Source organism: Takifugu rubripes, chromosome 22, assembly GCF_901000725.2.
Source record: "Takifugu rubripes chromosome 22, fTakRub1.2, whole genome shotgun sequence".
Classification (NCBI taxonomy): Eukaryota; Metazoa; Chordata; class Actinopteri; order Tetraodontiformes; family Tetraodontidae; genus Takifugu; species Takifugu rubripes.
Window position 1 is genome coordinate 14,785,297 of NC_042306.1, and position 26,377 is coordinate 14,811,673.

At 48.7% G+C, this 26,377-nt stretch overlaps 3 protein-coding genes across 12 annotated transcripts in view; all 3 read right to left on the reverse strand.

Annotated features, from left to right (window-relative positions):
* LOC101064944 (nuclear receptor coactivator 2-like) overlaps positions 1–8,626 on the reverse strand; it is a 29,135-nt gene extending 20,509 nt beyond the window's left edge. The window contains exons 1-2 of one of the 5 annotated variants that reach the window (XM_029831387.1): positions 8,297–8,626; positions 2,655–2,720 (exon numbers count right to left, since the gene is read on the reverse strand). The gene's annotated coding sequence lies outside the window, so the exon portion shown is untranslated. Of the gene's footprint in view, positions 1–1,004; positions 1,201–2,654; positions 2,721–8,296 lie in introns of those variants that run through there. The other 4 variants (XM_029831384.1, XM_029831388.1, XM_029831386.1 and 1 more) reach the window with 4 other exon arrangements.
* Positions 8,627–9,296: 670 nt separating this feature from the next.
* Positions 9,297–12,036, reverse strand: lactb2 (lactamase, beta 2). Of its 2 annotated transcripts, none has more exons than XM_029831390.1 (7): positions 11,765–12,036; positions 11,321–11,481; positions 11,121–11,241; positions 10,854–11,029; positions 10,099–10,250; positions 9,818–9,904; positions 9,297–9,745 (listed from the first exon to the last, which is right to left on the reverse strand). In XM_029831390.1, the coding sequence occupies exons 1-7, from the start codon at positions 11,884–11,886 to the stop codon at positions 9,716–9,718; spliced, it is 849 nt and encodes a 282-aa protein (XP_029687250.1). In that variant the 5' UTR covers positions 11,887–12,036; the 3' UTR covers positions 9,297–9,715. The 2 variants fall into 2 exon arrangements, with proteins under 2 accessions (XP_029687250.1, XP_029687249.1); XM_029831389.1 differs by having other exon boundaries at positions 10,099–10,246; positions 10,850–11,029; positions 11,765–12,034.
* An 8,860-nt stretch (positions 12,037–20,896) lies between these two features.
* LOC105418581 (receptor-type tyrosine-protein phosphatase N2-like) overlaps positions 20,897–26,377 on the reverse strand; it is a 75,034-nt gene continuing 69,553 nt past the window's right edge. For all 5 annotated transcript variants that reach the window (XM_029831179.1, XM_029831177.1, XM_029831175.1 and 2 more), the window contains 3 exons: positions 25,433–25,497; positions 23,615–23,688; positions 20,897–22,345 (listed from right to left, as the gene is read on the reverse strand). In XM_029831179.1, the coding sequence (XP_029687039.1) occupies positions 22,274–22,345; positions 23,615–23,688; positions 25,433–25,497 (211 nt within the window). In that variant the 3' untranslated portion in view covers positions 20,897–22,273. The remainder of the gene's footprint in view (positions 22,346–23,614; positions 23,689–25,432; positions 25,498–26,377) is intronic.

Here is a 26,377-nt window from a genome sequence, read left to right on the forward strand (position 1 = left end):
AACACGACACGTTAGCGTAACGATGAAGAGTAAAGGCAGACAAAAGCTCTTCCAAACGTCCAGCTGCTGAGGTCCCCAAACATATGGAAATATATAGATAAAGGAGTTCAGGCCTTTTTCTTGCTGCTTCATTCAAATTATGCTCTGCAACCATGGAAAAGTTTCAAACCGCTCCACTGATCTGAGGTCAAAGTTCACTTGTAAAACGCCGACCGACTTATCTGCCGTTGGCCAGAAACATCAATTAGGAAATTAACATACAGTCACAGACCAGCGGCTCATTTTGCGTGGGGATTTTATTTTTTTACTATTCCCAACAACACGCCAGGTCCAACCTGTCAATAAGTTCCAAACAGGCGCGTAATCATTGAAGAGCCACCAGAACCAGAGTGTCCCGTTTCTGCCGACTCAGGATGATCCAGTGACACTTTCTACCGGCCAAACAGGAGCTCAGCCGTGTTGGAGCATGGAAATGAGACCTCCTGTTGGAGGATCTGAGCTCGGCTGAGGCCCGTTCGTCACATCTGCCACTTTAACGGAGCGGCAGCGTTCTGAATGAGACCCGACAACAGTTGTTGGTGGAGCAGAGCTGCTGACGCTGCAGTCTGCCTGTGTGCCGCCTGCGTCCAGTCATTCACAACCATCCCGACCCTCCACTCCAGCGCACACACACACGCACACACACACACACACACACACACGCTGAGCCAAATACCCAATAACTCAAAGTCCATGTGTAATAGTGAGGTTTTTAAAAGAGCCAAATCATCTCTTAACATTCAACAGAGCAAAAGAAAGATACATCTTAAAGGTATTGAGATGTTTTCCTCAAAACTCAGACCACAACTTCACTGACCGGACCATAAACCAGCCTGAGCTCCCACTGATGCAGAAAAGTAGTTTTCCTCCTTTTGGAAGAGCAACAACTGGTTCCATCAGGCAGCCGGAGGAAGGAAACGTGACGGACTGAACCTTTAAATCCAGTTCCACTGACAGACACTCACCACTGCGCTGGGGAAACCAGTCCATAACCAGTCCAGAGCTGGCGGATGATCCCATGCCAGCCGGGCGGCCGCACTGGACTTCACGACAGACACACACTCGTTCTGGTTCTCCACTGTTTTCCCTGTGAGATTAGTGTGTGTGTGTGTGTGTGTGTGTGTCATCTGTGCCTAATGACAGCTGACAAACTATCTGCTACAAATCCTCTCTCTCCCTCTCTCTCTTTCTCACTGTCCCCTCCCCCATCACTCACTCACACACACACACACACTCACATACACACACTCGCTCTCTGTCTCCTCCCACAACACACAAACACTCTCCTCCCTCCTATTAGCCAATGTGCAGGAAAACCTGCCTCCCTCCCTCTCACATATATGCACGCACACACACACATGCACACACATGCATGCACAAAACAGGTCATGTAAATCATTCAGTAAAAGGCAAAGTGTATGTGCATCTGAGTGTGCACGTGTCCATGTCTTCCATGTGGGGACAGAGCAGACAGCAGTCTCATTTCCTGTCTGATTCGGGGGGGTTTTCAAACAAATAATGATAATATTACACTCAGGGTCACATGACGAAAATATGTTGCTGTTTTTAAATCAATAAAACTGTGGTTTTCTGTTTTGTGCTGCTTGTCCTGACTCACGTTCTCACAAATGAACCCCTGAACATCCTTGATGAGGTGGTGAAAACCAGATGAAAAGTCAAATAACCACGAACACAAGGCTGAAGGCAAAGGGGCCATGGCTCCACAGCTCGTTCGAAGAGAACTCTATTTTCAGCTTCTAATTACGACACGTTCCGTGCAATTTTACTGGAAGCTGATGTCACTTCCTGTTGGCTCCAAACACTCTAGACTGATGGGGCTGAAGTCCATTTTCACCAGGAAACATTATTACCAAGTCACCAAGTTTCCTCCGAGTGTTCTGTTAACAACAAACGCCCAATGACCCAATGACCCTCGACCATCTTGGTTCACACACACTCCGAGATTGCAGCTGGACGTTGAAACGATGACAAACGGGCAGATGGAAGCAGAGGGGCGTGGCCAGAGAGCGCGCTCCCCCGTTTAGAAATGTGCTCGTTTCCTTCCTGTTGTGCTACTGGACTCGTCTTCTGTTACCTGTTTTTTTTCAGCTTCTGCTCAAAGTCCAACGGTGGGAAACCTGCCGTGCACGGAGGTGTGCACGGAGGTGTGCACGGAGGTGTGCACGGAGGTGTGCACAGGCAGCAGTAACCCGACTCCCATTCAGCTCCGTCCAACACAACTCGCTTTGGTCAGATTTCAGTCAGGCTGACGTGTCAACAAAAGTCCTCAAGGTGGATAATCGGGTGCGTCTTTCCCCCGAAACACTGAACTCACCACGCCGTCACACGTGCGTGACCGAGAGAAGCTGCACGTCCACCGAGAGGACAGGACCCATGAGTGGAACTGAGATTTAAAACAGCACCAGTGTGAGCAGCTGTGGTTCACAGATCACTCATTCTGACCTGTGTGTGTGTGTGTGTGTGTATTCACACACCCACACCTTTCTCTCCGTCTTTCACTTTCCGTATTGTCACAGCGGGTTAACGACCCTTTCGGATGCATCATAAACAGGATTTATGTGGTTTTCTTTGCATTGTGTGATTGCGTCACTCACCTGCTACACCTGCCATCCGGGGTAAAAATCCACACAACCCTGGCTGCTGATGTCATTCATTCCTCTCTGTGAGACACAGCCAACAGGAACAGGGATTAAAACCCCAACAGTGAAGCACATTAGCTAAAAATGGGTGGAGTTCCCCTTTAACAGCTGGATATGTGCAGATGATGATGATGATGATGAGTGGGAATGTTCCGGGGTTAATCTGCTCACGTGGGCGTGGCGTGCGGCCCGTGACGCCCGGGTCAGATGTGCGGAGGTGTGTGATTGAACGGCAACATCACCTAGCAGCCTCGTCCATCCCACAATAACAGGCGGCCCTGCTGTGTTTCTCAGACACTCACAGACCGTTGAGGCCTTTTACACACTGCGAACCCGACCCGGGCCAGTATGGTGCTGGTTCCTGCTGGTCCCGGGTCAGCGCTCAGCTGTTGTCTGACTCTCCCGGCTGCTTTTATCTTGCGTTCTTACTTTATTTCATTTTTTTTTCCCACAATCAAGTCCGGATTTTTTTTTTTTCTTCTTCCCTCCTTTGTTGCAAACAAACCGTGTTTCCCTCCGAAAAAAGTGGGCTCAGGTTTCTGGCCGCTGTGCCTTCGAGCAAAGAAACCCAAGAGGCTACCAGCGCCGTGCGCGTCGCCCCGCCTGGCGTTACGCAAACGTGTGAAAACTCATCTTCTCAGGAAATATCACGTCGACATCTCCTCCTCGCTGAATCACGCCGCTCCCGCTTCTTCCATATTTAAGTTTCGTGACCAAAGGTTGGGATGACTCTGACCTCACATTTATTATGTGTTTAACAGCCGGGGGGGTTCGGGGGGGGGGGGATGGGGGGGGGGGGGGGGTCGGGGGTGCAACAAAGCCTCACCATTAACTCTGTTTGGTCGCGTAAATAAGCTCATCCCAATAATTACCTCGTTTTTTCCTTCTAATCTGGGTACAAACATATCTGGTGCCACCTGATCAGCACCAAAATGTCTCCACAGAGTCAGTGTTTCACAGGTAACCCCCCCCCCCACACACACACACACACACGCACGCACACACACACTGTATCCACTGGATATCGACACTTTAAAAGAAGCAATTTGATCACATTTGCTCCTCAGGTCAGAACATCCCAGCTGCAGTAAGACGACCTCATCTGCATGTGTCGTGTGTTTCCTGTGGCAGATTTAAGGTTCGTCCGTCCTTCGGGGTCTTTACAACACAACAGGAAACCGTTTCCACCCCATAGTTTTACGTTTAACCTGCAGAACTGCACCAATGTGGTCACGAGTCAGAGTTAGGGTTCATGCAACAGCTGACATTCACCCAGAAGGAACCAGGTCCAACAGGCCCCAGACCAAAGCCGAAGGGTGATCACAGGTGCCAGTGGTCTTGTTTGTGCAGACATCTGGGATTAAATATGACATTATTGGTTTCCTTCTACAATCAGTAGCCATGGCAACGACACCAGAGGAGTCTGACTGTCGCTACACAAATCAGGCAGGTAAAGGTGGGTTTGGGAAAACTGAGGTAAACATTTCAGTAAAAGAGAGAGAGACTGGAGCAAAGCAGATGTGTGACAGTTCATTCATCCAGCAGTTCACAGGCCTGGTCAGATCTGGGGGGGTGGGGGGGGGGGGGGTGTAATCAAGAGATCCAAATGAAAAGCAGTGGAAAAAAGGAGGTTTTTTTTCATTAGCACGAAAACAAACTGAAACATCTGCTGACTCTTACTCCAAATACGGGGGCTGTTACCAAATGTGTTCACTGTGTGTGTGTGTGTGTGTGTGTGTGTGTGTGTGTGTGTGTGTGTGTGTGTGTGTGTGTATTGCATGTGTGAGACAGCTGCCTTCTTAGTCAGACAGACATTGCAGACTAACCACACAACACTTCAGTACACACCTGCCACCAATGACAGATAGATGTGTGTGTGTGTGTGTGTTTGTGTGTAAATGTGTGTGTGCGTGTGTGTGTGCGTGTGTGTGTGTGTGTGTGCGTGTGCGTGGGCTGCTGAACAGCTGATCTGCTATGTGAATCACATCTGTGAGTCTGCACTCGGCAGTTGTTGCAGAAATTAATGAATTCATTCAACATCTGTAAAACCGGTTTGACCCGGGTCCGAGGAAGCTCGGGAGGGTCTCAGCGACGACACGCAAACCCGAAATGGGGGGAAGGAAAAGCAAATGACATAATTACTCTCCTGGACCTCCAGGGAGTTTGCTGCGTGATGAAGTCCAACGGTGCAAGCTAACGCTAACGTTGTCCTCGCGGGGGTTTCTGATGGATGTGGAAAGCTCGGATCAGAGTCCATGTTTAGCGGAACCATGTATGGAGGTGCAGAAGAAAAGCAAACAAACTGACGGCCGAGGACCACGCCCGCGTCTATCGGCCATACGAGAGTAAAGATGGACGACGCGGCGCCACTCGGGTCCTCTGGGGAGCACCGAGGTCACTGGAGCAGAACCTCAGAATCTTCCACCTCCATCTTCTCTCGAGCACTGACGTCTGCCTTCTCAACGACTTCCCCCTGGTAACATCTTCCAAAATAAAAGCAGTAATGAGCAGCACAATAGGCCACGTCGGTCCTGCAGAATCTCGTTAAACGATTAGCTGTTATTACATGGCTGAAGGCTCCTGGAGTCTAACTCGGCTCTGCTCTGCTGGACAATTACAGCCTTCATCAACTCCAGCTAACCAAATTAGCACCTGTTACGCAACCTGCTGGGCTGGACTCCGTGCTCCAGCACCTTAAGCCCGCACGCCTTTCATCCTGCAGACTCCAGCACGTCTGACGCCGCCAGTGTGTTTGATGCTTCCCTGAACGTCTAAGGCCAGCTCAAACCGCTGTAGGACCCCAACAGGTAAATGTATATCATCATCCCCTGGGATAATAACGTGCCAGCAGGGCGCGTCGTACAACCCATAACATCCACTCAGAGTCATTTAAAGGAGCCGTAAACTTTCAGAGTCCTACTCTGCTTTACTGACTGTTTGTGGACTGTGGCTGTGCACGTGCTCTGGAAATCCCACCCTCAGAAAGGCCGCCGGGCCTTTAGAGTCCCGGCCCTCAGAGCGCATCCCTCCTAGGGGACACCTATGAAATATGTGGAACATCTACCTAGCTTACATTTTACTTTAATTTAGTCGTTGATTTACACATGGACAGCATTTAATTTGCTACTTTGGCAAAAAAAAAAACGGGAGAAATCCAATAAGTCCATAACTGACAGCTACATCCAAGCTGCACATTTGGTCACGTGTTCACGCTGTTCTTAGTCCGTCGCTTCGTTTAAAGAACCAGAGAACGCTGGTCAGATCAAACGCAAGTCCTGGTGGGTGAACGGAGACCGACCAAAGCTCTGTGTAGGGTGCAGAAATCAAGCAGCACCCAGCTGGAGCAGCAGCCGGAGAAGATGTAAAACCGCTCAAAAGGTTCTATTCTGGAGGAACCTCAGAGAGACAAACACTGAAGAGCATTTAAACGCTTCAAGAGGCTTTCAGAAGAGTCATGACATGGCTGAGCATTTGCATGTGTGTGTGTGTGTGTGTGTGCGTGCTGGGTAATTAGAGCACTTGGTCTCAGGGGGATCAGACCTGGAAGACGACAGTCTCTGCTACGTGACAGCCAGGCGGCGGCTCGCTGAGGGTGATAAGTTGGTGGCACTGAAGAGATCCAGACACAGACAAACACAGCTGAGAACCACAGACGGGCCCCCAGAACAGTTCTGGAGCAACTGTCCTCCCAATAGATGACTGGTGAGAACAGTCAGCCTCTCTGCCTGGAGAACTGCACAGTCAAGCCTCTGCCCTTCGTGCCACCCCCCCTCCTCCCCCCCTCCCCTCCCCTCCCCCCTCCCTCCTCCTCCTCCTCCTCCTCCTCCTCCTCCTCCCTCGTCCTCCTCCCCCCCTCCTCCTCCTCCTGCTGCTCCTGTCATTGGTTGGAGCATTATTTGAGCCTCACGTGGTTTAGTAAATTCACGCCACCAGGAATCCTTCGCTGGGCAAGCTGCCAAGCTCAAGTTAAGATCTTGGTTTTAAATACATTCCTGTTCTCTTGTTAAAGTGCTATAAGATAATTTTTGGCATTCAAACAGCGCCGGAGCCTCGTGCCCATTAAACCCACTGCACGCCAATCTGGAACATGAAAGCTGAGAACAGCAAATTATAAGAAAGACATTCGTGGAGGTTGTTTTTAAAGAGTTTTGAGGCTTGTGGTGCGTTCGCTTCAATTCCTAATAAACCACCACAACCCTTTAAGAAAACAAAAGAGCTAAGTGGACATTATCTGTTAAAGAAGGGGGGCAAACACCGACCCAGACAAGCTGGGCTGGGTGTCGCAATCCTTCTCAAAGTTCACTGTGTGATGCAGGAGAGAACAAATAAGCTTTAAAGAGCCCAAAATCATGCATACAGCCCTCAGAGATAACACATGCAGAGCAGTCAGATGGCACCAGTCACGTAGGTAAACTTACAGGTTTTCTCCACTTACATACCAACACTGCAAAACCTGCACAACAGCACAGAAAGGCCGAAAGGTACATTTTTAAATACTCCCCGTATACCAAGCCAGGACACGGTTTATATATTTATTACCCTTACTATTCACATTCTATACAATAGTTGCCTGCAACAATAAAACCAGAACAACGATATCTTTTTCTAAAAAGCCCTTTAGGTAGTCGACCTATAATGTAACCCAGAAGACCAGCGTGTCATTTGTGATTTACAGGACCGAAAATTCCACCGCAAGAAACCAAAATTCTATTTTTCCTAGAAAGACAATTAAACTACCGTATCAGGACATAAAATGTCAAGTGACCGAGAGCACAAGAAAAGGACCGGAAGTAACGAGGTCGATTCCTCACAATACAAAACACCCACAGAGGATTTCCAAGACTTTGGATTTGTGTGCTTTTATTTCGAAACTGCACCGGAAACGCCATCTGGCCCAATTCCGCTTGACGCTCGAGTAGATTGAGGAAGTACGAGAAATATGAAGTGCGGATAAGAGTAACATTTTATCACAGTGAAATCACTATATTCCCACACACACACTTGTAAATTACAAAGTTTGTTGTCAGGATCACCAAAAGTGTCATTTTTCCTAATGAACACGACCGGAGGTGAAGTAGCCGAAATAAGTGAGGGCTTCACGGCTCATTGAAGCCGCAGTTGTTGCCGCCTCGGTGGGGGTTTAACAGCTCCATGTCAAAGTTAAACAACCAAGTCCCGTTTCCTCCATCTGAGCACTTTTCAAACAGAGTTTGGACGCTTTTAAACAAACACCTGCAGCCAGAGACTTTACTTAATCCGCCAAAGACGCGACGGGTGAAAAGCTCGCCGCTTTTCTTAAAGCGAGCGACCAAAAGCCAGTTAAACAGTCTCCGTCCGTCATTGCAACACCTGCTATCGCCCCCCAACAAAGCCACCAAATAAGCTGCAGGAATAACGCAGCCCCCCTCATTTAACACGCTTTTATGGCCCCGCGAGCGCAATAACGGTCATTCGCCGTCCGGATTCTCGTGCGCCAAAGTACGATAAACCTGATCAAACTGACTCGTCAGCGGCAAATTCGCCGATATTTTCTATTTGATTTCCGAGGGGGAGGGAATAACGCGTGTGTCGGTGAGGGGGGGCCCGAGGAGCCTTACCTGAGTGCGGCCGTTGCGGTGCGAGGCGTGCGGGCCGAGTCCGCCGATGGTGTCGCTCAGCGGGACGGAGCAGCAGTGGCGTCGTTGGGAGCAGCCGGGGCCGCCATGTTTCTGTGGCTCAGAGGCTCCCCGCCCCCCCTCGGTGCCACTCTGCTGCCTGCTCTTTCGCTCCTGGTGGAGATGATCAGATCAAGCCGCAAAGCGGTGATTGTTCTGCAGACATGAGAGCCAGCTCACGTGGGGAGCGCTGCGGGACACCTTCACGCAGGAGGTCCTAGGTTCTCACACGTGACCAATTTACAGGTGTTTCGGATTCGCTGCAGGTGAGTGATGAATCCTCAGATCTGAATCTGATGTCCTGCGTGGCAGCAGCGGAGAGTCCATCTCTAGCACCAAAACATCAATTCTAACATTCACATTTGAGTCTGTTGCCATGGCCGGCAGTGATCTGAGCACCAGTGGAGGCCCCCCGGCCACCCAAACCACTTCGCACCGGCCCTCGTGGACCTTCCAGACTACTGGAAGGTGGAACCACGTTGCCATTTCAGGCTGAGCCCGGTGGCTGAGCCCCGACCCGGGCCGGGGCTCCGGGTCGGGCCCCGTAACGCCAGTCCGGGCGACATAAAACATCCCTTGATGTGATATTTCTCCTCCTGAAGTTGAGCCAGCGAGTATCATGTTTATTTCTTTCTCTTAAGTAAAACATGAGCTTCATCGGGTCATTGTAATATGTGTGTAATAGCATATATATAAAGGATCTGAGGGCAGATGTCTGAGTCTCCGCTGGACCAATATTTGCTTCTCACTTCACTCCTTTGGAGTTGAAATTTAATTTTGGGAAAATGTTTGCCGATATAAAAACTAGAAAGTTTCTACAGCCCAATTTAAAATGTCCTTGAATGTTTTATAACTTGTTGAAGAAAATGGAAGTTAATGATTCAATAACTTGTTTCTTATTTTTGTCATGTTCTAGAAAAAATAATCCATACAAGAGAATGTCTGTTGTCGTAATAATTTAGATACTTACTTCAGATACTTTATTTCCATTTAAGACATTATCAGAGCAGCAGTTCACAGCCGCTTTAAGGCATTCCATGGAAGTTACAAAACAAACATACCAATTACAAAATGACACAACAGTGCTTCCTGAATCCGAGGGGAAAAGTGCCAACAGATAAAAATAAAAATATCAGGTTTAATTCAACCCTCATTAACACTTCTTTGTGGATGCTGCCCCCTAGTGGTTCCCGAACAACAATGACCACCGAAAAGGAAACTACTGGTTTCCAATCTGGAACCCCCTCCACAAAACACTGCAGATTATTAAAAAGATTTGTACAGATTAGCTTAGTTTTTAACAGATTAACCTGCCGGTTATCATCCGAGCTGGAGCAGAACAGACGTCTGTCAGTGTCCTCTTCACAGTTTATTCTTCCACTTCATGTTCTCTGAGGGAAATAAAAATTCTGTTGGACAGATGCTCACGCCAATTTTCCTCCTGAAAGGTTTAAAGTGACGCACCGAACTGATCTTTCCTTCCTTCTCCAGCTCTTTAAGTGATGGATCAGGTTCACGTTGGCGGCTTCCGTGCAGGTGTTCAGGAGTGTCCTGGACCACAGACAAGGGAAATGGAGTTTCACTCAAATACAGTCAATAAGGTCCAAAAATGAGACCGTTTTCCGCATGTTCAAGATTTTAAACATTTAAGAACTTTTAAAGCCCATTTTATCCTTCTCAAAGTGAATAAATCAGCGTTTTGAAGCTTCAGACTGGGCAGCTCTGTGGAAAACATGAGGCCAGACCTTGTAGATGATCTTGACCAGTTCCATGGAGGAGAAAGTCTTCCGGCTCCAATCCTGAATGGCTGCCAGGATCTGTTGCTCTCTTTGCTCTCGGTGGCGGATGTAGTATTCGATCTTCATGCCTGCTTCCTGGACCACCGGTCCGTGACCTGCAGCCACAACAGAGGACAAAATGCAATGTAGAATGAGCGTCCCCCCAAATATGACCATTTCTAATAGTTTGGCAAATATATGTAACCACATATATCTCAGGTTTATAGGTACCAATATATGTAACCACATATATCTCAGGTTTATAGATACCAATATATGTAACCACATATATCTCAGGTTTATAGATACCAATATATGTAACCACATATATCTCAGGTTTATAGATACCATATATGTAACCACATATATCTCAGGTTTATAGATACCATATATGTAACCACATATATCTCAGGTTTATATGTAACAATATATGTAACCACATATATCTCAGGTTTATATGTAACAATATATGTAACCACATATATCTCGGGTTTATAGATACCAATATATGTAACCACATATATCTCAGGTTTATAGATACCAATATATGTAACCACATATATCTCAGGTTTATAGATACCAATATATGTAACCACATATATCTCAGGTTTATAGATACCAATATATGTAACCACATATATCTCAGGTTTCGACAATTTAAATGAAAGTGGAAGCATTATGAAGACAGAGAAGCTGTAAACACACAGAAATACCTCACCCGGGGTAGATGAGCTCAGCCTGAGAGTCCTGTAGAACCTTCAGGGATTTCATGTAGTCGTAGAGGTCCTCAAACACAGCAGTCCCTTCACCCAGGATGCAGTCTCCAGAGAAGAGTGCCTGCTCCTCCTCCAGCAGCAAGGCCATGTGGTCATCGGTGTGGCCTGGTGTGAAGAGCACTCTGGGAAGAACCCACAAGCAAACAGGCTTCAACCGGAGCTGGACTACATTTGATGTTTGCTACATATGCTGCTGAAGAGAGCTGAACTGACTTGAGCGTGGCGCCTTGTGTTTGCACAACATCTCCATCTTTGAGGTAATCAAAACCTTTGTTTCCAGCCGTCTCCCTGACTTCATGTGCACGAGGCAGTTTGCTAACTCTGACTTCTGAACCTGCAGGAGGTGAAAGACAACAATACTCAATGGTAAAGACTGAAACTCCACAGGAGGGCTGAGCACGTCCTGCTCCCACCAGTGATGTCCCTGCAGATGTCCTCCACCCCGCCCACGTGGTCCTGATGCCAGTGGGTGATGAGGATCTCCTGGATGCTGGTGTTGAACTCCTTCAGCGCCTGTTTGAGGCTGCTGATGTATTCTGGCACAGCAGCCTCTCCAGTGTCGATCAGCACTCGCCTGGAATATATTTGCACACTTTCAACTCAGAGGAGAACGAAGTTATATAAAATATATACCAACATAGATACCATTAGCACCTTGGCTAGGCTTCGACTACAATAATCACTTAATTACTTGAACCGCCTTTAAAAAAAAAAAATCAATTTACAAACTATTCTAAAACATTAACGAGACCGCATAAAAAGAAATATATTGCCGGATTACTAATCTCTTCTAATGAAACCCGTGGCGCTTCTTCATCTCTAAGAACAACCATATTTTTCACTTTAGCAGATGTTACCTGTCCCCAGTACCGACCAGGTAGGTGTTGGTGCCCTGCAAGGTCATCGGCCCCGGGTTACAGCCCAAAACCCGAACCACTCTGGCAGACAGCTGTTCTATTCGCGGGATAATGGCGCTCATCGCTGGAATCACTGGTTTCACCTTATATCCAAAATAAACACTCTGAAGTCAAAGGGGGGAATAAACTGGCTAAACGTCCCCGTTCTGCACGACAACAGCGTGACAGCAAGAGGCTCTGTCTGCATCTACGCGAAATATTGTTTACTTCCGGTATACCTTTTCCACTTCCGCTCTACTTCCTGGTAGTAAAATCAAAATAAAAGTCTTTCGCCCTCGACTCAATTTCGGCGTTTATGTGGACTGGTTATCTGTCTGTGCCTAATTACTGTCCATCATCGATATCTTAATGTTTAAGCTAGATTTTTTTGCGATTTGAAAACCCTTTTTTCTTTTGATAGTTGTAAAAAACTTTTGACTTTCAGGCTGGAACAATTCATTTTCGTCTGCGCTTCTTATGATTTTTCAGTAATTTGCTACCGCATTTCCTTTAATAAGAAAAATCCAAAATATAAGCATGTCTACAATGTTTAGTATGCGTTTTAATCGACGAATGAGTGAGGATGTTTCTAGTCTTTGCTGCCATCTAGTGGTGGAATCCTGTAAACGGCTGTTTCTTCTGCTGGAAAATGGGATTTTTATTCACTGACATTTAACATGAGACAAGTTAAATCTGCAGGAGAAAAACAGCAGAACATTTAAAGGCATGAAATGCATTTATAACATCTCTGCACCCTCACAAGGAGACACGGGACTGGAAAAATATCAAATCCTTTCAAATAAGCAGTATCAAATATAACTGGGAACAAAGACATATATGGAACAATCTACGTCATAGCAACACTGTCACATCCCATAATACCCGTGAAAGCCTTGAGCTTTGATTAGATTGTGCGATGCTGGTGCACGAATCAAATAGGACCTTGAGCCTCCTCTCCCAGAACACAGGGTTCGGGTTGGTTCCCTAAAACCTCATCGAGATGCCCTTTCGGCTGCAACTTCATGCTTCACCAGGAACTTTTATCAGCGCTGGTTCCTGGAGAAATTCCAACACTTTTGAAGTTCAGTTCCTGCATCATTTATGCACCAGGGAAAAAGAGCACACTTTAAAGGGCGCCTGTACAGGTGGAGCAGGCGGACACATTTGCCTAAATGGAACAGATCCCAGCATCCCAGGCTCTCTCCGCCTCTCTTTGTAATTACGCGACATAATGGCGGCGCGGCGGCCTGTTATCTCCTGTTGTAATCAGTCTCGGCTGCCTCCCCTCGCTCCCCGCTGCAGCATCTAATTCAATATAAATGTAAATGACTGGGGGGGGCAGAGCGGTGCGGGGGTGTGGAGCTGCTCCACGCACGGATCTGTGTTTGTGTGTTTGTGGCCGGGGCGGACGCAGAACCACCGGGCCGTTGGGCTGCCTAGCACCGGAGGGGGCGGGGCCACGCACGCTGCTGTCTGCTGATTGGTCCACCCAGTCATCCGGTCACTGCGTCACGAACGCTTGTGTTAATTACGTTTAAGTCATTAATGCCAGTGCTCACGCTAAGATTTGGTGTGGTTTTCAGTAGGTCCGTTTTTCTGTGTTGTTGGATGAAAACACAAATGAAATGTGTTAACAAAGCTGAAAATAGTCCAGAAATGTGACGACTGCACTTTTGGTACAAAATCCAGCCAAACAAATAATTTGGTGCGTTAATTTTTTTAAATACATGATGGCGAAAACTTCGTTTAAAGCCGGAAAACAAGAAAGATTTGACATGAAACTATTTAATAATTACATAGAACCTGTAACGAAGTTAGTCTTGCTGCTAAATGACAAATATTATCTCAACAAATATCCCCCAGATAATTAGTTTACATAATTAATTGAGATAATGTGATTTTAGAATTAAACTCTTCTTCTGTGGTGTGGCTCTTACAGATCACATCACCTTCATATTAAATTCAACTCTCCAGAGATCCCACTGAAAATGACACCCCTCACACCTGCAACGTAACCATGGAAACCACCGATGGCTCCAGTCAGAGGTGAGAAATGACCCAATATGCTACCAAACAATTCATAATTCAAACCCCAGAGTAATTAACTTTCTTCTCTGGAGCCTAAAAGTGACACCAAATTAAAGAGGTGGACACACACACACACACACACACACACACACACACACACAGATGTTGTGATGCTGATCCAACGTTCAGGTCGAACTGGGTCCAGACCAGAACGTCTGCGGACGGGAAAAGAGGAAAATGGAAAATGACGGAGACACGGGGAGGAAAAGGGACGGGAATCATAAAGTGTTCCACTTTTGAACTGGTTCCTGATGGATCAGTCAGAACCACAGAGACCGGTCCGTCCTCAGGCTCAGCAGCGCCCCCCTGAGGTGGTGACGATGAAGATGCTGAGGACGAGTGTGAATCTGGGCACAGATTAGTGCCACGAAAGAGTAAAGTCCAACTTTAGTGTCTGTCTCCAGCCAGGCTGTGACTGGGAGGCAGTTTCTGCTGCCCTTCCTCCCCCTCCTCCTCCCCTCCTCCTCCTCCTCCTCCCCTTCCTCCCCCTCCTCCTCCTCCTCCCCCTCCTCTCCTCCTCCTCCCCTTCCTCCCCCCCTCCTCCCCCTCCTCTTCCTCCTCCCCCCTCCTCCTCCTCCCCTTCCTCCACCTCCTCCCCTCCCCCTCCTCCCCCTCCTCCTGCTCCTCCCCCTCCTCCTCCTCCTCCTCCTCCCCCTCCCCCCTCCTCCTCCTCCTCCCCCCTCCTCTTCCTCCTCATGTTGAATGAAGAATGAGCTGCGTCAGTCTCAACCAGGCAGGTGAGTTAAGCTCCAGCTTCCATTCTTCCATTTAAACCGCGGGAATGAATCTCCTGATAAAACTCCCACCTTTGGCCCCGGGAATTGAAAAAGCCCCCGTGTGGCAGCAGAATGAGGCCGTATTGGATGGGGGGGGGGGGGGGGGGCAGACGCCATTACAGCTCATTTAAAGTTAAAGATGGAGCTTTCTCCGTCTTCTCTGCCCTGGAGTGTGAGGAGCTGATATGAGAGCCCCAACAGATAAGAGTCTTTTGTTGTCCTGCAGGGACAAACACAGGGACGGACGTCCCCCTTCATCCTGCTGGAGCCTTCAGACACATGGTCCTGCTCCTGGTTCTGATCCAGGATCAGGGACGGACGTCCCCCTTCATCCTGCTGGAGCCTTCAGACACATGGTCCTGCTCCTGGTTCTGATCCAGGATCAGGGACGGACGTCTCCCTTCATCCTGCTGGAGCCTTCAGACACATGGTCCTGCTCCTGGTTCTGATCCAGGATCAGGGACGGACGTCCCCCTTCATCCTGCTGGAGCCTTCAGACACATGGTCCTGCTCCTGGTTCTGATCCAGGATCAGGGACGGACGTCCCCCTTCATCCTGCTGGAGCCTTCAGACACATGGTCCTGCTCCTGGTTCTGATCCAGGATCAGGGACGGACGTCCCCCTTCATCCTGCTGGAGCCTTCAGACACATGGTCCTGCTCCTGGTTCTGATCCAGGATCAGGGACGGACGTCCCCCTTCATCCTGCTGGAGCCTTCAGACACATGGTCCTGCTCCTGGTTCTGATCCAGGATCTGAGAGATGTTGCAGGAATTTACCCGAATTTAGGAAGCTGATCGACCTTTAAAATGACCTGAAAAGACTGTGGTTTAATCCTCTTATTAATTTATCATTATCATCCATCCATCCATCCATCCACCATCCATCCATCCATCCATCCATCATTCATCCATCCATCCACATCCATCCATCCATCCATCCATCCATCATCCATCCTCCATCCATCATCCACCATCCATCCATCCATCCATCCATCCATCCATCCTCCATCCATCATCCATCCTCCATCCATCCTCCATCCATCATCCATCCTCCATCCATCATCCACCATCCATCCATCCACCATCCATCCATCCATCCATCATCCATCCATCATCCATCCATCCATCATTCATCCATCCATCCATCCATCCACCCATCCATGTTAACCAAAAGTGTGAATGCGTTTGTGTGTGTGTGTGCGTGTGCACACGTGTGTTTGTGTGTGTGTGCACATGTGTGTGTGCGCGTGTGCACATGTGTGTGTGTGTGTCCCCTTCACACTCTCTGACTCGTCCTGTCTCCTGATTGGCTGCTGCACAGACACGCTGCCCCATCATTTTCCCGCCAACAAGAAGGTGACAATTTGTTGCTGTTGCTATGGTCCTGTTGCCATAGGTTACCTGCTGTTGCTAGGAGACATGTGATCCATTATGGATGACTGGATTTCTGGTATTTGAAAGGCTGGTGACTGGAACCTTCCCTGCTGTAGTGGACACGCTTCCATCTGTGGTGTTAATAAATATAAAATACATAATAGAATAATAAATGCAGGGAAAATAAAATAATTAGAGGTTCAAAGTGTCTAAATATTTATTTATGACAAACTGACGATTGACAAGCTCCTGATTGGTTCTCACGGGCTAAAATTAACGATGCACATTTTCTAAAGATAAGCTGTTGCAGGGAAGCATCACCCCCCCCACCCCCCCCACCCCCTCAATTAGCTGCAGACTTACTTTTGAAACCTCTCTTGAGATCTTCCACTATGATTACGCTAAATTAGACAGAAAATCCTGGGTGAAGCAGTTTCTCATCAGAGCATGCACACACACACACACACACACACACACACACACACACACACACACACACACACACACACACACACACACATATATATATATATAAACTCTTTACATTTCTTTAAATTAGTTGAGCAGCTCCAAAAGCACTTTCAAAAACTCCTCCTCCTCTTTCTTCCCTCTTTAAATTGCACCTCGTTGGCAGCCTGCAGTTACCTCGACATTACTGGAGGACGGTCCCGTCTCCGCCTGTCTGCTTTGAAGGTGTGTCGCTTTGTTCTGCATCAAAGCTCTCACAGGCTCATCAAAGATTTTTCTGTTGGCTTCCTGACAAAGCCCTCCCCCCCACACACACACACACACACAATCTCCACTGTCCCACGTTTGCTCATGTTGGACAACTCTGATTGTGTCCTGTAATGTCCACTAAAATAACCACCCCTGAGCTTATGGGATGTTACCGATCGTGCTAGGGTAGGTTTACGATGGCAATTCGCACCGAGCTAACGAGCGATGGCGGTGCTTCCGTGTGAGTACTCTGATCCTGTCCTGTTTGATGGGTAGATCACATGTCCGCGAATGTCTTGGTACCAGTTCAACAATCACAACCGTTTCAAGCGTCGGCTCTTGAGCTCCGAAACACTCGAGTTCGGCGACAGAATTCTGGCAGCGTTTGGTGCCGAGTGGCGTCAGTGGGGGAAACGTTACAGATGCCCTCTGAAGAGCTCTTTCAGCAGATGTAATGAAACAACAGAGCCTCTGGGGTCCAAAGGCACCAACACAAAAAAGCCCTTCAAGATGCCCTTCCAGAGGACGAATGAACTGCACCGCTGAAATAAAGCGCCCCCTTCTGGTGCCTCTCCCAGCCTCAGCAGGTGTCACCATGTGACCCGCCCCCCCTCTGGGACGCATTTCCAACAGATACATCGAGATAAACGGCTGCTTGTAGCTACTGAGTGGCCACATTTGAGGCACTTTAGGACAGATGTTAATACCCTTGTACCACAGCTGCGATTCCAGCCTGTAAAACGTGCAGCTGACAGCGTTTTACATTTAGCTGACGCCCGACTTCTGGAGCACTTGAAAGCGTAGGTGGGACGCTACAGACGCACCAAGAAGACTGTTATCTTAATTAGTCCCCAAACCTTGGTTCCATTAATTATAGCCTGATAGGTTTTTGCTGTTTTGTGGAGCTAAATCGCTCTCTTTTACCCCCCCGAGGGCAGATGAACACGTCAGGACGGAGACGATTCCAAGGAGAAAGTTTGGACTGTAGATGTTCAGCGTACCTGCCCAAATCCGCCCCTTCACAAGTGCAACACACACACACACACACACACACACACACACGCACCTCTGAGAAGGTAAACAAGCTGCTCATTCTCAGCTCTTATCTTTGAAAAGTCAGACCAATGAAATTACCTGCAGTGTGTGCATGTTGGCATTGTGTGTGTGTGTGTGTGTGTGTGTGAGAGAGAGAGAGAGAGATAGTCTTATACAGACACGTAGGAAGTGTGTCTGAACTTGATTGTTTGAGTGGAGACTAAATCAGTGTGTGGATCCCTGTGAGAACAGGAACTCTGTGTGTGTGTGTGTGTGTGTGTGTGTGTGAGAGAGATCCATGACAAGCCAAGTGTGACAGGCTCTAATAGCTCTCAAACACAGCGGAGCACGTCGAGCTCGTCACGTGCGCCTTCCTCCGCTGTCGGTGCGTCTGTTATCGCTGCGAGGCTCCAGCTCGCGCCTCCACCGCCGGCGTCAGCAGAGCGAGACAGATCGAGGAGGAAGTTGGCCGAGACGACTCAGCCTGGGCGTGGATCTTTGGCACGCGCGGCACGTCTGCGTGTCACGGCGCCGCGGCGCGTCTGTGGAGCATCACCTGACACCTGAGCAGGTCGCTAACAGCAACCCTCAGCTGTTATCTGGGGGGGTGCAGCAGGTCACAGACGCCTGTGTGAGCATCCGCAGCAACGCCCTCAAAGACCCAACGCACTGTTCAGCCTCCTCCAGGTCTACAGGATACAGGATCAGGGTCCGTGCTGGTGTTCCAGGACCATCTTCTGTATTTTGCTCTGCATCAGGCCTGCTGGCTCCTCCCGTGGGGGCTGATTAGTGCTGCTGAAGACGTTTTACCAGTCGTTCCATTATGGATGTCCCAGCATGTCAGAGCGCTGCTGGAGCTGCTTCAAAGCACCAAATCCAAAGCCAACACTAAATTTCCCATTCGGCACAAAGAGTCCAGCCCGAGTTCTTGTTGCTGCTGCACCCACCGGACACTGAGAGAGGAAAAGGCACAACGCTACACCCCCCCCCAGGAGAAACGCTCATCAGGATGTGGAATGACTGGCATGCAACCAGACTCTGGAAGTCAGACCTCACTTCATGGATTCAGGAATGTGTGTCAGGGAGGAGCTGCTGGCGTGAAATAAGACGGAGCAGCTTCCGCATCAGGGGTTTGTCAGACCAGAGGTCAGATGAGTGGAAGGACTGGACTCCAGGTTCAAACCCGATATTTTCCCACAGTCACTGAGGTCCTGGGTGGGAATCCCCATTCAGTGAGTTTAAGCTGATCCAGGACCAGTCCCTGCACCAGTGAGGAGCAGGAATATTCCCCATGGGAAGGGATGTGAAAGGTCCCAGACCCCGAAGCTTCCCCGCATGAAACCCAATTTCACATCCGTGATCGTCCTTCATGTCCACCTGATCCCCATCACAGCCCCGTTCTCCTAATTCTCAGCACACGTGTCAGTCTGGTCAGCAGCATCATTTGCAATTATGCAAAAGAGTCTGTCCTCCGTGCGCGGAGGAAAGCAATTTTTTTATGCAAATGGTCGAATTCCCCGCGAGGGCCGCCGCTGACTGGCTGCTTATGAAGCAGCTAACGAAGAGTGACGGCGGCCGGTGACGGGGCGCCGCACGCACGACACCATGGCGGTGATCAACTCAACACCAGCAGCTTCCGCTCAGCTCAGAGGGGATCGAGCCAGGAGATGATGGAGGCCAAATCTACCTGCAGTCAAGCCAAGCCGCTCCGGTTCAGACTGGTCACGACCGGCCGAGCGCGTGCACTTCAGGAGCTGCGTGGAAAAACAAGCGTCATGTGGGGAAACGTATGAAAAAGGACGTTTCAGTGGAAGCTGGGAGGCAGGAGCTGCCGCCTGGGACCGGCGAGGTCATGCTAACCCAGGTGGCGCGGAGGTGAACAGGAAGTGGCGCTCGGTGAGAGCGTGCACGTTGAACGTCATCATAGGTGTGTGTGTGTGTGTGTTTCAGAGATGCTGAGTCACAACTGAAGAGATTCTGATCTCCTCTGTTTGCTGCAGGAGGCTCATTGTGGAACCAAACAGATGCCTGAATGGGAATGAGCCTGCCCCCCCATAGACCAGCCCCCCCCCCCCCCCCCCCCCCCCCCCCCCATAGACCAGCCCCCCCCCCATAGACCAGCAGCAGACTTTCAGGGAAGCTCATTAGTGAGCAGAGAAGCGGAGGCGATATTTCTGATGGCCTCTGTGATATTGGATCTGTGCTCATCATCCTGTTTACTTTCAAAACGCAGCATTTATTTTCAGCTTTTGTTCAGTGTCACTATGATTTGTTTGTCTTTATTTTGGATTCTCTCAGGCTTTAAAGCTTCCACGTACAACGGCGCTCAGCTCAGATCATCGGGTTTAAACCTTTTTCCGTTTTTTCTCCTCCGATGACACCAAAAACTTCTGAAACCTGATATTTTCTGCTGATCATTTCTGACCAGGAAATGACCGGCGCGAGTTCTGGAAACAACCTGAAGGGGGAGCTGTGACACCTGCTCCCAAACTGGATACCAAAAGATTTATGTTCCAATCTCCCTTTGTCAGCTTCTGTGTGGAAAAGCAAGACTTTGAGACGCTGGCACGGCTCATCATGGCAGAGAAGCAGCTCCCTGCATCGATTTTCACACTTCCTGCTGTCCGAGGCGACGCCATCAACGCCCAGAGCCTTTTTTCCTCCTGCGGATCAATACGGAGCTGCAGTTTCACCTGAAGGAGCTCTCTGAAAACGCTCTTCATCCACTCGGCTCCCTCCAAAAGACGCAGTTTCAACACCAACGCTCTTCTTCTGCTGTGAAAACGCGCGAATCTCCAGCAGAACAGCCTCAGACAGCACAACCATCACATGAGCTGAACCAACAGGAACTCCCTGGACCCCATCCTTACGGGGGCTGAGGCCTGACCTCATGCACACCATGACCTGCATGAGCAGCCACACATCCAACCTCCTCAAGAGAAGAAGAAGATCCTCGGAGGTGAGGGTGAAGAAGAGGCTGCAGACAGTCTGTTGTTGCTCCATTAAACAGATGCCCCCCCCCCCCCCCCCCCCACACACACACACAGAAACAACCGTGTGTGAGATTTATAAACGCAGAATAAAGAGCCCAAGCACACTCGACTGCGTGACAACACAGCATCAACAAGAGAACTTTATTCACAACTTGTTCACAGACCGAACGATCTCATCGTTTATGTACAAAATAATGAGTCTTGGGGGTCTTCACAGGGGAACAGGACTGTTAGCAGGTTTAGTCTAAAAGACAGATGAGTTTAAAGCAAAGAGGAGAGTTTCTGTCTCAACCTGAGAGCTCGCCCAGGCAGACGGAGCCTCCTGCAGCCTGTTGGGGCTCTGCCATGAGAGACGGAGGCTTGCTTTTGCTCTCTTGCTGCAGTGTTACATCAGGCTGGTCTGTCACCAGTTCTGATCTGCACACAAGAGATAATCCTTGATTCTCAGATCCCTGGATCCATTCTTGGTCCGATCCTCCCGCTGCACAAAGCAAAACACAAATCTGGATCAATGCAAATGAGGAAATGTGCTAAATGTTGCTTCTGGTGAAAACTGCAGCGTCACCTTTAACGGGTGTTCGACGCAACCCAGGTTTAGCTAATGAATTAATACTGCAGAATTATGAAGGAAAATAAACTGGGAGAAGCTGATTTTTAATGGACTGGTTCCTGCCGTGTGTTGCTCTCATCAGCCCAACGTTTCTGCTGATTCACAAACTAACTTCTGCACAAGTCCTGCACGTCCTTCAGCTTCTAATCTTTCGTTAAACTGCAGCAGAGCAGAACTTTAATCCACAGGTTAATCCGCTGGAATAAGGCCATTTTACTGCCGCCTCACATCCAGGAAGCCCTCAACACTGCAGCTCGGAGGAGGAGCTTCGCACCAAAGAGAATCAGCACCAAGAATCCAGCTGATCAAGAGAAAATTACAGATGTTTCCTGCAACCGAGAGAAACGTCTGCTCTCAAGGCTTCAGAAATATGACAGGAAATGATGTCACCCCCCTACCACACACACACACACACACACACACACACACACACACACACAAAACAAAAACTAATTAACTGAACACAACGTCACAATGAATAACAAATATGAAGTTATTTTAAAAGATCCATATCTGGTTATTATTTGACTAGCACACATCATATTTAATAATCTAGGGAACATCATTAAAATCTATAATTCATGACCTGTTATCAGAATCACTCAAACTTAAACAGTGATGATGATGTTTAGGATGAAGCAGGAACATCTATATTGTTCTATAGTGGTTGTAAATATTTATAATTGTCATTAATCTGGTGTTTGGCTTATTTATCATCTTCATGGTGATGTCATCTCTGGAGGACAAATAGTATTTATCAAACATGGTCAAAGGTTGCCGCGGAGATCAGCACAGGGAAGCTAGAGGATGGGTTGAGATGAGAGGAGGAGACACAGAGGGAGAGAGGGGAGGAGGGAGGAGGTCCGTCCGCCGCTTCCTACTGGGGAAGAGCTTTCAGGATGGCGTTCACCTCCTCCGCCACGGCCGTCAACGCAAACTCAAACTGGTCCTGCAGCAAGACACAAGAAGAAGAGCAGAAAAAGAGGCGTGTGTGTTTGAGCTGCTGGGATTTAAGAAGAGGTTCTGGTGCCAACACAACAACAACAACGACAACAACAACAACAACAAAGGGGCCTTTCCACTCTTACAGGCCATAAATAGGAGATCTATTCCAGGTCTGGAACATGTAAGCCTTCCATTTAGATCAGCACTGGTGGCGGCTCGTTTGTGCTGATCCAAAATGTTGAAACAAACACGTATGCGGTGGAGATCAGACACGTCGACAGGATCCTTCTTGGTAACGATGTCAGGCAGGAGAAAAACAAGCCGCAGTCGACGTTTTCATCATTAGGAGGTTCAAACATACAACTTTGACCTTTTAACCTTCCCTTTATTGTGTCGTTCCAGGAAGCTTCAGCGTCTTTCTTCATAAAGCGTGAGTGCACGTGTGTGTGTGTGTGACACTTGCTTGCCCAGGATTCATGGTTTAATAAAACCCGAATCGATACCACAAATGTTTCACACTCACTTGTTTTTCTCTCTAATTATGTTCTGAATGAGTCGGTAATTGAAGTTGCCCTGAAAGACGGACTGATGGACGGCGCCTTCGCCGCCAGCTTTGCTTCCGCGGGCTCATTTTGTCGATTTAAAAACATCGTTTCCTTCGGTTGAAGATGGCTTCAGTCAGAGGTCTGCTCCTCTCCCTGTGATTTCATCATTACAGCAGCGCGTGGTGCTCTGATCCCGTTTGGAATTCTGCCGCTCTTCCTCTGTCTGGAGCTGTCGGGAAGAGCTGGCGTGCAGGTGTGAAGGTGACGGAGCTGCCGCAGTTTCAGTTCAAGTGGTTCTGTGGCTGAGGTTTCCATCCAGTTCAGCAAATGATGCTTTTGGACGTCGGAGCCTTCTGAGCTAAAAGCACGAGGATGCTGTTTTGGTTCTGACATATTCTGGACTCATAAATGTGAAGGACGTCTAAAACACTTGTGAGACCAGCGACAACAGGATCCATTTACTGATCCGCTGGGTCACCACAACCTTTCAAACTTTTTACTCAAATAAATACAGAAAAGATGTATTTTCGCTGTTTTTCAGATATATTAGGCCATTATTCCAGTATATTCTCATCATCATTATCAGCACCATCATCAGAGGCCACGCCCACCACATGTTTGGAGCAAAGGCAAACCGCTAGCTAGCAACAGAAATGTTCCTGTTTATATAGTGTCGCTTATATACAGACACATGCCGGTGTGTGTGTGTGTGTGTGTGTGTGTGGTACCTTCGTCTGAACCATTCCAGGCCTCTGGTCCCTCAGGTGCTCCAAAGTTGCTGCGATATCAATCTCTTTGCCACCTGTCACACACAAATGAAGTGGTGTTGCTGTGTGTTCAGGCTGCCAGAGGGATAATCCAGGGAACATCTGTCAATCTGCTGCTGTATAGCGACTCCCTTCAGAAGGGCCAAAGGCGATTACATTCATCCTCTTTGCACACACAAACACACGCCGACGCTGGTGGTGACGCCTCGCTGTTGGGGTGAGAGCAGGGGAAGGAGCTGCCGCCGAGGATTTGGTGAGGAGACGTCTGAGTCGGGCTTTAGGGGCGCTGCTGCAGCCCAAAGCTCGGCCAGCACGGGACACAATAGCAACACCCCAAAGCCAGAGCTTTGGTGCTCACAAGCGCTCCCTGCTCAACTGGGTGCGTCTTCCTTTTCTGAGCCCGTAATGACCCCCTGTGGCTTCAGAACCATCCCAGAACCAGAAACAAGTGTAAGAAGGAGACGTTGAAAGACATCCAGACACATCGACTGTTTCTCCAATCAAGGGGGACCGAATGACAAAAATGGTTTCTGCCCATTTCTTCTTCCTCCCGCTGCTGCGGCTCTTTTAGAACAAACACAGAAGAAAGAAAAAGCGGCCGAATTCTCTGGGTGTGGAACCTCTTTTTCACGGCTGTGAATGCTGGGAGAGCTGCTCATTCACACCATTTTCTTCTTCTGTTTTACAGTTTCTGTGAGCACAATAGGCCCTCCGCTCGCGAGGGAAGCTGCAGTTTTGTTTTGTTTTTAGAAAGAGAAGAGGACTTAACCGGCTGAGAACCATTGAGGAGATTCTGATAAACCTCAAAATGGATGTCGTTTAAAAAAAAGAGCTTTTCTTAAAGCGGGAGAACGTTAGAAACGAGACTCATTTTCAACTTTCCTCCTCTGTGAGACCCCTGCTTTGGGTTAGAGGTCGCACAGTAGGAATGAGGAGGTAGGGAGTGGAGACAAGGAGGAGGAGGAGATGAAGAAGAAAGACAGGACCCTTGAAGGGGCTGCACCAAAAAGGCCCCTGAAAGCCGGAGACGAGGGCCAGGATCAGCAGCTGGACACTGGGGAGAATAAAAAAACCAGAGATGCTGAAAAGCTCTACAGCACTCGACAGGTTTCATTGGATTCTTAAGATGAAGAGGAGGAGGAGGAGGGGTGGGGGGGGGGGGGGGGGGGGCAAAACAAAAACGTGAGAACCGGAGCAATATCTCCTCAACCCTGCAACGCTGCTGAAACACTTGGATGGATTTACAATTCATTCCCTGGGAGAGAAAGAAAAGGAGAGGTGGCGGAGGGCGGGTGTGTGTGTGTGGGTGTGTGTGTGTGTGTCGGGGGGTGGGGGGGGGGTCTTTGATCAGGACGGGAGGGGGGCACAGCCAAACCTGGAGGCCTCCAGCTTCTCAGAACAGACAAAAAACCTCCAATTTACGGGTGGGCTGAGAGCGAAGCCCGTTCCTCTGAGCTGGACTTTAGTTCTACATAACTGGTTCTGGACTGTGGGACGTGGGGAACCAGCAGAGACCCGAGCAAACAAAGCTGGGACTCAAACCCACAACCTTTCAGTACAAATGCTTGGCATGTTGGTCTTCAAAGCCACAGAAAACAGCTTTGATGTTGAGACGGATCTGCTTCCTTCTGAACCAGCTGTCTGTAAATATTCTGCTCTGGTTGCCATGGCGAAAGTGTCCCGCTGCGGCTGCATCCCATGGAAAACCAGCCTCAGCATCTTTGGAAACTGGAACGTTCTCCGGCTGGACTCAGACGGGCCGCGGACCACAACACCCACCTTTAGCCATCTTGTTGAGGACCATGTCAATCAAGATGTAGGTTCCGGTCCTTCCTGCTCCATCACTGCGATGAAGACATGGACAAAGAGAGAAGAAGAGAGACAAGTGAGACCTGAACCTGTCTCCCTGCTTTTCCTCCTGTCTGCGGCTGTGCTGGTGTGAGACAGGTGAGCTGCCAGACAGGTTACCTGGCGAGGATTAGGAGGCCTTTTTTAAAGGGATAAACCACTTCAAAGGACACAATTATGGAACAAACCAGCTGAGGAAATATTTATAAAACGTGTGAACACGTAACCAGCAAAGATGATGGATGATTTCTGGCATCCATAAATATTCTCTGATGGAATATTTGGTTCCAGAGTTATTTCCAGAGTTGATGCCTGATCCTCCACCCGTGTGTGTGTAAGTGTGTCGTACAGGTTATTACAAGCTGGTTTAATCTGTCATATTGCTGCCAACATCATTACAAGGTGATGAAGATATGTGTGTGTGTGTGTGTGTGTGTGTGTGTGTGTGTGTGTGTGTGTGTGTTTTCCTGCACATGCACACAGTGAGGACCAAAATACCCCTTTTACCAGCAAGGTGAGGACATTTCTGGGGACATTTTGTCAGATCCTTCCAACCACACAGGTGTGTCTGAGGGCTCAGAGCTGATTTCAGGTTCAGCTTATTATGGTTTGTTTGCATTTATTCAGCGACGTCCATGACATGGAACCCTGACAGCTGTAGCCCCGCCCACTGCCAATGACCCCAGCCCTGACTCTGAGCCGTTGGTTTCCAATTAAAAGTTCTCCTCTCCTCTACGGACAGTTTGGCAAAGGGAATTACAACTTTTCTTCTGAAGGAGTTTGTCATTTTTTAATGTTTGCCTTCTCCTACTGTGGCTCACATGAGCTGGACACGTCGGCAGGGAGGAGAGAGGAACCGCCAGCCCAGTTCAGCGT

What these genes read in the sequence shown, in the direction of transcription:
- lactb2 (XM_029831390.1), bottom strand. Translation starts at nt 11,886, where the DNA reads ATGAGCGCCATTATCCCGCGAATAGAACAGCTGTCTGCCAGAGTGGTT. An exon ending in ACACAAGGCGCCACGCTCAA is followed by an intron (nt 11,030 to 11,120) that starts GTCAGTTCAGCT and finishes GGTTCTTCCCAG; the next exon opens with AGTGCTCTTCACACCAGGCC. An exon ending in TGGTCAAGATCATCTACAAG is followed by an intron (nt 9,905 to 10,098) that starts GTCTGGCCTCAT and finishes TCTGTGGTCCAG; the next exon opens with GACACTCCTGAACACCTGCA.